Genomic DNA, 12,414 nt, shown 5'->3' with positions numbered 1-12,414 from the left:
TCCAGAGTCTTAAACTTGGCCAAGATAAAGACACCTTTTCCCAACACCGTTAAATCAAGCACAACTGCTGTAGTCTATTCAACGAACCTGAATGTGATTTTTGCAACGCTGCCGGTAGATGGTGTACTAACCCAAACTGATGAAATGAGATATTTCCAGGGACATGTTATTCTCCAGGGACACGTTATTCTCCAGGGACATGATATTCTTCAGGAAAACAGTTGAGCATGTGTGACTTTTTGACTCCAGTATTGAATGATAGATGCAGTAATCATCTAGTAACTATTATTAAAAGCTTGATCAACTAAACTGTTCCTATTTTCTGACGTTGCGTAGACATGCTTTGGCTGATTTAAGGACAATTTACATTGCAAGGTCATTACATGTGAAACAGGCTGAACTATATTAAACAGTAACCGACTTCAAATATAAATACATCTAGTAACATTTCAAATGTAATATAAGTTTAGTTCAGTATGGCTTATGACTAAAATAGCAACACATTAGGCACAATAAAGAGTCAGTTAATCAGTATATTACACATATACGAAATTTGTCTTGATGATTGCCACTAGAAATATGACCTTTAACCAAAGATGAACAAAATAAAATTAAAAAATCGAGCAAGAGAGTAGATATAAGAGCGGTCCTGAGCAAAATATGGAAATAAACTATTATTTACAGGATAATACAGGTTGCTATGAACCAGTTTACATGTTAACAGTGCAGAGATTTATTATTGTGCACAGGTGATATTCTGTGTCTGATTGTTCTGGTTTTATGGCCCTGAGTCTTCTAACAGAGGGAAGTGACTGGTCAAGGTTTCATCCATCATGTCTGTGTGTGTGTGTGTGTGTGTGTGTGTGTGTGTGTGTGTGTGTGTGTGTGTGTGTGTGTGTGTGAGGTTCATCTCAAGTCCTCCATAATATCTGTGCATGGGGGGGGGGGGGCGGCGGATTTTCTTAGGCTGTTTGGTCATCTCTGAAGAAAAGAGGTGAAGGGTTCTGATCTGGTGGTACTTCAGAAAGGTTGAGACACTTTTATCTTAAGAAGCCCAAGATACTATGTTGTAAAGAAGCTGAGTAGAGGAGGATGTGCCCCACCTTTGAGTTTTGGTTCCTCTCCAGGTTTCTTCCTCATGCTCTCGGGAGTTTTTCCTCGCCACTGTCACCCTTGGCTTGCTCAATGGGGGCTTGGACTCGGGGATATTTATAAAGCTGCTTTGTGACAACATCTGTTGTAAAAAAAGGCTATATAAATACATTTGAATTGGAATTTGAAGCCAACCACAAATCAGGTACACATCCCTGGACTGTCCAGATGCTGTATCCTGAGTGTAGGGCTGGTTGCCTGTGGTACTGAGTGTAGGGCTGACTGACTGTAGTACTGAGTGAAGGGCTGGTTGACTGTGGTCCTGAGTGTAGGGCTGGTTGACTATGGCACTGAGTGTAGGGCTGGTTGACTGTAGTACTGAGTGTAGGGCTGACTGACTGTAGTACTGAGTGAAGGGCTGGTTGACTGTGGTCCTGAGTGTAGGGCTGGTTGACTATGGCACTGAGTGTAGGGCTGGTTGACTGTAGTACTGAGTGTAGGGCTGGTTGACTGTGGCACTGAGTGTAGGGCTGGTTGACTGTGGCACTGAGTGTAGGGCTGGTTGACTGTAGTACTGAGTGTAGGGCTGGTTGACTGTAGTACTGAGTGTAGGGCTGGTTGATTGTGGCACTGAGTGTAGGGCTGGTTGACTGTGGCACTGAGTGTAGGGCTGGTTGACTGTGGCACTGAGTGTAGGGCTGGTTGACTGTAGTACTGAGTGTAGGGCTGGTTGACTGTAGTACTGAGTGTAGGCCTGGTTGACTGTGGCACTGAGTGTAGGGCTGGTTGACTGTAGCACTGAGTGAAGGGCTGGTTGACTGTGGCACTGAGTGTAGGGCTGGTTGACTGTAGCACTGAGTGTAGGGCTGGTTGACTGGCACTGAGTGTAGGGCTGGTTGACTGTAGTACTGAGTGTAGGGCTGGTTGACTGTAGTACTGAGTGAAGGGCTGGTTGACTGTGGCACTGAGTGTAGGGCTGGTTGACTGTAGCACTGAGTGTAGGGCTGGTTGACTGGCACTGAGTGTAGGGCTGGTTGACTGTAGTACTGAGTGTAGGGCTGGTTGACTGTAGTACTGAGTGTAGGGCTGGTTGACTGTAGTACAGTTCCAATGATGCAAACAAAATTGATTTATAAATATTTTAATAAGTATGACACTTAAGGACACCGATAAATCAAATTCTTTTTGTGTCTTCTGTACCCCACATCTGATTGCTCCTTTTTGTTTAATATACCAACTTTGTTCAAATGTTTGCATGTGCGCTTGGCCCCCCCCCCCCCCCAAAAAAAGCAACCCTTGTTGGCTACAAAGTGATTAGTGAAGATAGGTGCAGTGAGGAGGAAAGGAGGGCTGCTGTATGATTGGGGGACTGGGAGGCAGAGGGGTGTGGCAAAGGGCTGGTGTATGATTGGTAGACTTGTGAGGCAAATGGGCGTGGCAAAGGGCTATAGCATGACAAAGTCCAATTTTATTGTTTAGTTAGGCTATGCAGTCCTTTCAACATATTTGTATAAAAGAGGATGGATTTAATTTTTTTAAAACCAATTTAAAGCCGGTAGTGTCCAAGTACAGGGCTTGTGAACTTTACATACTGTTAACAGGCCCATGTGCCCATTGCAAACTTACAGCTTCAATCAAAACTGTTCCAACCCCATTAACCTAACATAAAACCTAACGAACACACACCAGCTGAGGCTTTGGTAAACACCACGTGTACTGGTACACATTTGGGCAATTGAGAGACCAGGCCTACATTCAAAACAAAAACACTTTCAACACATCCATTTGCAATTTTCCCCCCCCCCCCCCCCCAACTCCTCAAATCGATCCGTTACCTTTATTAATTGCTATTAAATATAAGTGCTTGCGTGCTTCTGCAAGATCTCTCCTGGAAATTTGACTATTTTTCCATTTGTAAAGACTTCCAGTTCACTTATCTTTGGCTTCTACAATGCTGTGGATTTCTTTAAATATCAAAGGTTTTTAATGGGATTTAAATCTAGGAACTAGGAGGGCCATCACTGAAAGTATTCAGGAGAGTTCCCCAAGCAAAGCTTTTGGTGACTTGGGTTAAATGCCTGCAGCCACTTTTATGCTGGAAAGTCCAGTGATCGGCCTCAACTGCCCCGTTCTCCTTCCAGCTGGCCCAAGATGTCCATAGGCCCACAACAGCCAGCCCAACCTGAAGCCAGTTACCAAAACAGTAAAATAGGCCAACGTGACATGACAACTCCATCTTCATCGTGAGCATAAGCAATCACCTTTCTCATGCTGCATCCATGGAAACAAGCAATTTCACCCTCAATCTCTTTGCTCCTTTATGCCTACTTGTGTCACAGGATATGTTAAGGATACATTCTAGCATTAAGTATTTAGAATACAGATTAAAATTTTTTATTAAATTAATTTTGGCATGACTGGACTAGTTTTTTTTTAATGCTAATTCTTCAGAATAATTTGTAAATATATAGTCTAAGAGATGGAATGACACACTGTCGATTGTAGCAGTCAATTGAAAGTCTAAAAAATGTTAGCCAAAATACATCACAGGTTTACTGCAAAAAAAACAAAACCCTTGTGAAAACAAATGAGGCAACGAATTTTATTATCCAAATGTATTTGTTTATGCATCAATACGTCTTTCTTCCCTTCACAAGCGCACTCTCGTTCACTCACAGTCCCAATAATTAAATACGTAGAGGAGCCCCGCGTGTGCTCCTGGTTATGCCGTGCATGCTTCAGTAAAATGGTACACATATTTACACAACCCACCTCTGCCCCTTAAATGTATATTTTTGTTTGTTTTACCACTCACACCCACAAAAACAAATTGTATACCACTGCCCCATCCACAAAAAGGTGTTACACTTCATTTTGAAAGTTCAGCAGAAAACAAAACAACCCAAAATGGAAACAAAATGGAGAGTGTACTATGGGAGAGGAGAGACAGGGAGAGAGAAAACAAACAAACAAACAAAAACAACAACAACAACAAAAAAAGACAGGATGACGTAGACGTATGGCCAATACAACACAGTAGTACATCGCTCCTTAACTACATAAACATGGCAGTAACACTGAACACTTTGTAAAGTCTATGTACAAGGTTGTAAAGAGACAGAAAGCTCTGTCAGGTCTGGAACATTTCTCCACCTAAACATTCAAGAAGGAAGGGGCATAACAGTGAATTTTTAAACAGCATACACAGAACATAAAAAGGGGAGTTTGTGTTACATTTAAATTTTTATATTTCACCACCCACCCCCCCCAATCATTCAGTTTTGCTTTCTCTTCGCCTTTCAGGTTTTTTTGTTTTGACATATAAAAGAACACAAATAAGGCACAATTTCTACTCAGACTTCTTCATTATGGGGGTGGGGGGTATGTTGAAGAATTGAGACTGACAGGTAAAATAATCGATAGATTTTAAACCGTCAAAAACGGATTTTCCCTTTGTGTTCCAACGATTCTGATTAATATGGATCAAAAACAGCAGTTTTCTGATAAGATCCCCTTTACATGCTTCTCCAGATCCCCCTCTCCCCAACCGACACCTGAAGATCCCCCTCTCCCCAACCGACACCTAGAGCTGTACAACTAGTGTGACAAAGCAGGGACAATTAAGAGTGCACACCATACACACCCCTGGTACTCAGCCTTTTGATTGGCTGAGGGTAATCTGACATGGATGACAAAATGAGAGGGAAAAAAAAAAAAGCCAACAGGAGAACATGAGCCATAACTGAATGTTTACATGTGTTACAGTAAGGAAAACAATATGTTTTCAAACAAACAAACAAACAAACAAAAAAAGACCACACAACGCTCCAGCTGTGTGTATAACCCATTCCTCATATACCTCCTAATGCAATTAGCATAAGGCTTTTATTTTTTGGGTTTATCAACAGTGATGTCCTCACAGAAACAAGTCAATAAAAATGTGAGAGTCTGAAATTTCAATGTGTTTCATTAAATTCATGTCTTTTAATCTTTTCACAATTTCAGTCCATCACCCAAACACACAGATGTGCAGGACTGATTAAAAGCCCCAGGGCTGCTTCACTGTACACGTGGTTAGGGTCTAGGGCACATGGCTTAGGTTTGAACAGGACACAAGGCCAAGGATCTATGGTTCCATCAAAACAGAGACAGGGGGTCACACAAACAAGCGAATAGAAAACTTTGACACCTTTTCCCCTCCAGTAGGCATGTACAACACGGGAAGACAGATGTGGGGGAAGAGGAGAGAAGGAGGAGAGAAAAAAACAAACAAAACAAAACACAAACACGAAGGGCAAAGCAATCCCAGACCTAGAAGCCCATCCCACAAAGACTTGCTTCTCCGACACGCCCAAATCAGCTCAAGAAGAGAGCTTAAATGACTGGCTGATGGGTCAAACCGGGCGTGCAGGCACAGGTAACACAGTAGCACGTGGCCCCAGGGACAGGGGACATCAAAAACACTCAGAAACGCACAGATAGCGGCAGCAAGGCAGATGAAGTTTCACGCAAGTGGGACGGGACACCTAGAGGCAAGGCCAGGCAACATCGGTGGTCACCAAGCGTTCTCCTAGTGACCTACCTTTAGATTCGCATCCGAATCTTCTATACCTGATCCAACTAATCGACCTCTTCAGATGTAGCTCAAACAGGTAACGTGTATGAGATCTAGGATAGAGCTGACTTCTCCAGGAGAAGTTGTGATCGCTGGTTTAGATTTAATGCTCCAATCAGGAAGGGGAAAAACAGCACCACACCCACTGCAGGAGTACACCTGTCTTTACCTGTAGACAGCAGGGTAAAGTGGGCGGAGCTTTGAAGCACTGAGAGAAGCTGTTTGCTCTCGCAAAGCTCCCTGGGGCTTTTTTAAAATCAGAGCTGGGGGTGGGGTGTGGAATCAGGGGTAGTTGCTGAAGGGTAAAGGGGCAGTTGGGGTTATCGGGGGCTCTGCTGGATGGCAGCGGTCTGAGCGATAGCCTTTGGTCGCTGAGCCAGTGGGATGAATCAGTCGTGTTTCAGATGGTCCTTAACGTCCTCCTCATCCGTGTACTCTGACGGCTCATCGCCCGGCTTCAAAAGACGACCTACGTAGTCGTACTTCTCTGAAGGAACGAGAGAGAGAGAAAGAAAAAGTGTGATTACTACACAACCCTAATGGGACATAACAGCATCAGGACAGGTACAATGAAGCCCTCAGTTTCACACAGTGCATATGCATGTGTGTTCTCTAGGGCTTGAACACCAGTGAGCAAACTTAAAACGCTTGTTAAATGTTTCCACGCGAATATCTGAATGCTCATTACACCCCTTACTTTTGGAGCAGTAGACAAGTACTAAAATCAGCTGACTGGGCTACCAAGCCCATGAATCTTGTGGACGATTTAAAGATTTGTGAAGACGCAGGGCTCAGTATGGAAAATTAGACTCTTGCCTTAAAAAAGAGGAAGCATTTATTGTAAAACATTAAGAAAATTGCTCACTCAGTCAAAGGTCATTAAATGATTTTTAAAGGATAACCTGGTTCCCCACATAATCGGTCCTGGTCAGGTAAACATCATAAACCCTTCAGCATTCTGTTACACACCACCTTCCACTGCATGGAAGCATAATACTGTGTTATCTGAATCTTCCCAGGAAACAGAGCAGCACACTAAGGGCTTTTGTTTTCTGTTGCGAGACAGTCATTCTCAATCGCTTTTCAGAAAAGGTATGGTGCATCCTTAACCATTTTCCAGAGTGGATAAGGCACATTTGCAAAGAGCTTTGGCCATGGGTAACACCCGAATTATCTCAAGGAAGTGGGAGATCTTGCCGAGTCAAATCCTGAACACTTCTGGCAAAGATGACGACAGAGCTGGGTAGAACTCATCTGTTTTCCCCTCATGTCCATCCTGCAGTTTTGTTAAAAGCTAGTTGCTGAAGATCAAAGCTAGAACACCACTCGTGCTCATTTCTGAATGCTGCGTTTTCTGAACTTGTGGTGTCTGTCTGCCATGGAATCTGATGACATGTTCATGAGAACATTACATCCTGCTCAATTATAGTCCAGCACCAGGAGTTCCTTCATTCACTCAACCCCAACTTCTGAAATTATTGATATTACTGTCAGCACTGCTGTTGACTATAAAGCCATTTTTAGTAACTCAGTCCAAGAATGTCATGAAAAATGCTCTGTGAAAGAAGTCACTTGCAATAATAGGGTAGAAATGTTAACATTAGCTACAGCTAGTGAATTCAGAACAAAATTTGAGTAGACTTCCATGTCCAACCCAACAGGCACTGGATCTAACGCAGGAGGGTGAAAAGTATTTGTTTCAATAGCTCCAAAACAAGCAGCTGCTTGGACTATAGGCTATGAACATTCAGCCAAAATGTGAAATAAATGCTGCCACAGGTACCAGGCAAAAGGATGTGTCGACCCCTGGATAATATATACTGGGGACAGTGCAAGTGAACATAAATGTGTGAAAAATGTATAGGGCATGTAGCATACCGAGTGATTGGTGTAGTCTTAAAAGGATCACTATTTGGACACAAACTTAAAAAAAAGTTTTAAAATATATTACTTATATATTATGGACAGTAATATGTTTATGTAGAATAGATGGGTGTCACCCAAATTAACTCAACATTCAAGTTTAAAATTCTACATCCAATGAATTGTCTCCCTTTAGCTTTAAAAGGCAGCTGGCCTCGTTCAAGGTGTCCTTCCCTAAAGCCGCAGCAGGTTTGCTCCTGGTATGGCTTTCTAAATTCTTCAAGATATCCATTTGGATTGCAGTGATGTACTTCTTTCACATCTGGTGACTGAGGGCCATACTATTATCCATAATACACCTTGTGGTTCTTTTCTGTCTAAATAATTTTAACAAAGATTTAAAGTATGTTTTGGCTTATCTGGTTAGTTCTGTTCAGTCAGTCAATCTCAATCTCGAGAATCTTGGCTTGCTGTAGTGTAGCTACCATGCCTCTGTGGTCATACATCTTATGAGGTTTTTACACGTAGCATTTCAAACTTTTCAGGTCAGCCCTAATATTTTACATAACATTTTTTTCTAAAGACAAAACAATGGCTAGCTGATGCTAACAGCTCTGCATATTTGTAACAGACGAAAAGAAGACACAAATAAAAACTGGGCAATGAAAAACCTGCTGACCTGAGAGGTAAAGGCACATCTGTGACTCACTGCAATTTTGGCAACCTCCACCTGTACACACACACACACACACTCACTCACTCACCCATAAACTGCATCTCCCACTCTCTGACACTCTCCATCTGAACAGCGTTGAGATCCGACAGGTCGTCATACTCGTCCCGGAGGGCATCCTTCTCCAGACAAAACGTAGCCAAACCGCGAGAGGCGTCACGACCGGCAAAGATTCCATACGGACCATCTGCAGAGGGAGAATAATTAAGGAAGGCTTATTTTAGAGACAGATACATGTATTACACAGGAAAAGTAAGTTTTACTATTACACACTATACCACACTCACACCATGACTGAAGTACAGGGGAGAGGAGAGAAAAATATAAATAAATAAATGTTTTCCAACCGGCTTTATAAATCACCCAGCAAAAGCAAACCTAGCGGTGCTCCAGTCTTGTAAGCCAGACTCCAGTCTCAAGAAGGAGATGGGCAGGAGGAGCTGTGCTTTAAAAGATGTGCATTGCAGAATGAAACAAATACCAAACATTGTCAATTCAGGGGGTATTTTAACCTGGACAAGAACAGATGTTCCCAGTTTATTTGTGTAGCCTGTGTGATTTCATTCTAATTCCTTTTTAAAACAGATGCAGAATTGAGGTGTGATGTGTCGAGACTGGCTTGGTCACAATTTAAAGACACAAAGTCAGTGAACTCAAATACTCAGAATGTCAAACACTGTTCTCTCCCCCTTTTCAAATAAAATACTTTTTTTCCTTCTTCAATAGGTTGTAAGGCACAAAAACCTGGTAACTGGTGGCTGCATTAGAAAATGCACTGCAGCATTAGAAATCCAAGGTTTGTACATGTAATATAGCTTCACAACCACTGCATATAGGAATCAAACGCAACCATAGATGTCAAATGCCCCTGTCCAAAACCCACTAAAATATTTGTTTTTAACAATGATAAAGCTTTTTAAGTCTATAAGATTTTGAACTAGATCATACTGTCAGCTGGTGACTATCCACTAAAATACCCATTGGATGATGAAGCTTAAAAAAAAAAAAAAAAAAAAAAGACATGGCTGAGCAAACAGGTCTTATGACTGGGATCCAGTCAAAGTTTTCTGTCTGTTCGGTCTGTGGCACATGAGAGATCAGAGATTGAGGCTCCATTACTCTGATTTATTAATGACTGTGGAAAAATAAAAGTTCAAAAAGGTCTTCCACAGACAGCATCATCTGAAAGCCATATGAAGGACCCCCCCCCCCCCCCCCACACACACACACACACACACAGTCACAAGCACATGATCGTTAACTCACACAAAACACTTCACATCGGCACCCCGCATTAATAAATAAGGCAAAGGAGTGAGGTTAAAAGTGAACAAAGGTTTCCTGGTTCTGTCAGGAGGAACCCTGAAAGATGCGCCACAATTTTTTACACCGTGCAAAAACAATATTTTTTAAAAGCCCTTTGACAAAAGGACAGTGCTGGTCAGAGGCCAGACAGATGATGCCAATTTCATGGCTCGGTTACCCGTTAATGCCACAAAATAGGACAGATGGCTCAATCAGACAAAGCTTTTCATCTGCTGTATTTACAAGCAAGATAAGGCCTGATCACACACCTTTTCAGAATAAAAATCATATTTAACAGTGAAAGTTTATATGCATCTCAACCATAATATACACTTGTGTCATTAGGTGTATTTCTAAAGTAAGCTGACTAATGTAGCTTAGCTAACTAACAAGGACAGGAGACTGATATAAGCGCTACTGTATATCGTGAGCTGACGAACATAAAAACGAGTCCGTCAGTCTAGATGTAATGTGTCTCTTAAAGAGCCCAAGAAAGCTGGTGAAGTGGAAATACGTTTGGGCCAACTCTGCCACAATTATGATAGCTAACGCTAGCTAAGTCATGAATGCCAATTTTACACAATACACGTGTGGACAACGGGCGTCAAACCTAAACATTTACTGCGTTGTAAATTACAATGCTTTAAACGTGTGCTGCACGGTAAATTATACTGCTACAACTTGAGTGTTGAAGCGTTGTTATCAAAGTTGGGCGGATCTGTTCATTTTAAATGGACACTGGCCCGTAGACACAGCGTTAGCTCGGTTAGCTTTACTTCCCTGGGACCTGAACATGTAGCCAAGTCCACGTCAGACATGGCTTCAGTTCAGGATGGTCACCACCAGGCAACCCTGGTCGATTTATTTACCTTTTCTTATCTTAAGAAGGCAAACAGCTACTCAACGAGTCTGGGTCACGGTACCGTGCTAGACAGATAACCTTAGCTAAGCTAACCCGGGTAGTCAGTCCAAAAGAACTGAAACGTAGCTTAGTTAACCAACCTATCGCTAGCTAACCACACTAACTTAGATAACTTACCAGCTAGCCATTAAGTCTATATAAACTGTGGCTCTCTGTGAAATATGTATATAATATATATTAGATGGACGAACTAATTAAAACACTATACAGCTACCTAGATAACTCGTGCAGCATTCCTCAGGAAGACAGATGTTAGCCTAGCTGTTAGCAAACAGAACAGCCACTGGACCATAGGTGTGGTAAGATGCAAACGTAAACACAGAGGTTTTTCTGTAACTAAACACACTTGCTGAAAACGTGTGAACTGGCTAGCTAGACAGGTGGCCAATACTCGGTGTAAACCGCGGACAGGTGACAGCGGACGGTAGTTAGCATGAGAGATTTGATTTAACGTACGAGTAACGGTCAAATAAGGCACGTCTCGCGGTGGAGCAGTTAGCATGTGTACCTCCTGTTAGCAAGCAATTCAATAAACAAACACTAGACATGTTATTATCTTAGCCGGTATAAGATCATTAGCCAATATATGGGGTTACTAGCCAACGTAAGCTTCGGAATAAACTTGAATGAAGCAACAGGAACAACGACGATCAATAAACACAGACGGTTAACTTCTGTGGAGGCTGATGGTAAAGACAGCCGACCTAACCTGCGTTAGCTATTCCGCCTCACACTACATTTCAGCGCCTTAGTTTTTCTTTTGACTCCGACACGGAATTTTTTTTTGGGGGGGGGGGTTTGCGTGAAGTTACAGCCACGCCACTAGTCTACACACTGCTCCCTTACCACGTCCATAAAACGTTTTGCCGCTGGTCACGTCGAAGACTTTCATGTTAACTGCCATGAGGATGCGAGGGTTTTGGACGCCGTCGTACTCCCTCAACTGCTCCAGAGTAAAATCACGTCTCCCCATCTTAGGCAAAGACGAGGCCTCGCCTCCCTGGGCCGCGTCGGCGCCTAACCTCCTGAACCACCGCCGGTACACCACATAGCAAACGGCCAGCAATGCAATTAAAAGACTGAAATTGAGAAGCATATTGCAAAAACCAGGCCCTGGGTCCAACTCTTCTGTTGTGCCCTGCCCGCCACTTGTATCGTCTACTCCAGTTCTGCCATCCCCATCGTCCGCCATACTGCACGTTAGCGCCTACCTACAAAACACACCCGCCCACTTGTAGTGAAGAGCAGATGTGATTGGACAGTGTCGTTAGACGTCACCGCTCCCTGGATGGGATTTGTAGTTCCTTTCATGCGTTTTCGTTCTTTCCGTCTAATGCCCGACGAAGCATACCATCAGAGGCAATAACTATATTATCCTGTGTATAGCCAGAAGATAGCTATTAAACTGGACATATTCTAATAAAATTGATTTCATATTAATTATATATGTATTAAGAGAAGCACTTTCTTTGCATATCTTTGGAAGGACCTTTGACCAAAACGACTTTAGTGAAATAAGGTAAAATACTTTGTAAAGTAAGGAGAAATAAAAAATCTTTCTGCTTACATTGTCTTTCTATAAAGAGGCCTTGGGGTTTAGGGTGTGGTGCAGTAATTTTGCTGTTCCCAGGTTTGTACTCTTCTGGGCTGAGGTTGATGTCATTCATGGGAACTGCCCCTCCAGTTTAGGGCTCCCAGCTCCAACCTCCCCCATCACCAAGGGGACAACCTTTGTGTTAACCTACCACATTCTCTCCATTTCTTCTTTGAGTCCCTGATATTTTTCCAACTTTTTATATTTCTTTATTTGGATATTTCAGTCACTTAAGATTGCTGCATCTATGATCTGCTGTTTTCAACATATTATCTACTATTACAAATGTC

The 12,414-nt window shown here is 42.5% G+C and overlaps 1 protein-coding gene across 1 annotated transcript; it reads right to left on the bottom strand.

The window, feature by feature from the left end:
- Positions 1-3,680: 3,680 nt before the first annotated feature.
- Positions 3,681-11,728, bottom strand: pgrmc2 (progesterone receptor membrane component 2). The gene is made up of 3 exons (XM_035532979.1): positions 11,377-11,728; positions 8,335-8,490; positions 3,681-6,194 (listed from the first exon to the last, which is right to left on the bottom strand). Exons 1-3 carry the CDS (start codon positions 11,720-11,722, stop codon positions 6,097-6,099), a joined length of 600 nt encoding a protein of 199 aa, XP_035388872.1. The 5' UTR covers positions 11,723-11,728; the 3' UTR covers positions 3,681-6,096.
- Positions 11,729-12,414: the final 686 nt, after the last annotated feature.

The sequence above is a fragment of the Electrophorus electricus genome, chromosome 13 (assembly GCF_013358815.1).
Source record: "Electrophorus electricus isolate fEleEle1 chromosome 13, fEleEle1.pri, whole genome shotgun sequence".
Classification (NCBI taxonomy): Eukaryota; Metazoa; Chordata; class Actinopteri; order Gymnotiformes; family Gymnotidae; genus Electrophorus; species Electrophorus electricus.
The sequence above is the reverse complement of the archived record's forward strand: the minus strand, read 5'-3'. Positions and strand labels throughout refer to the sequence as shown.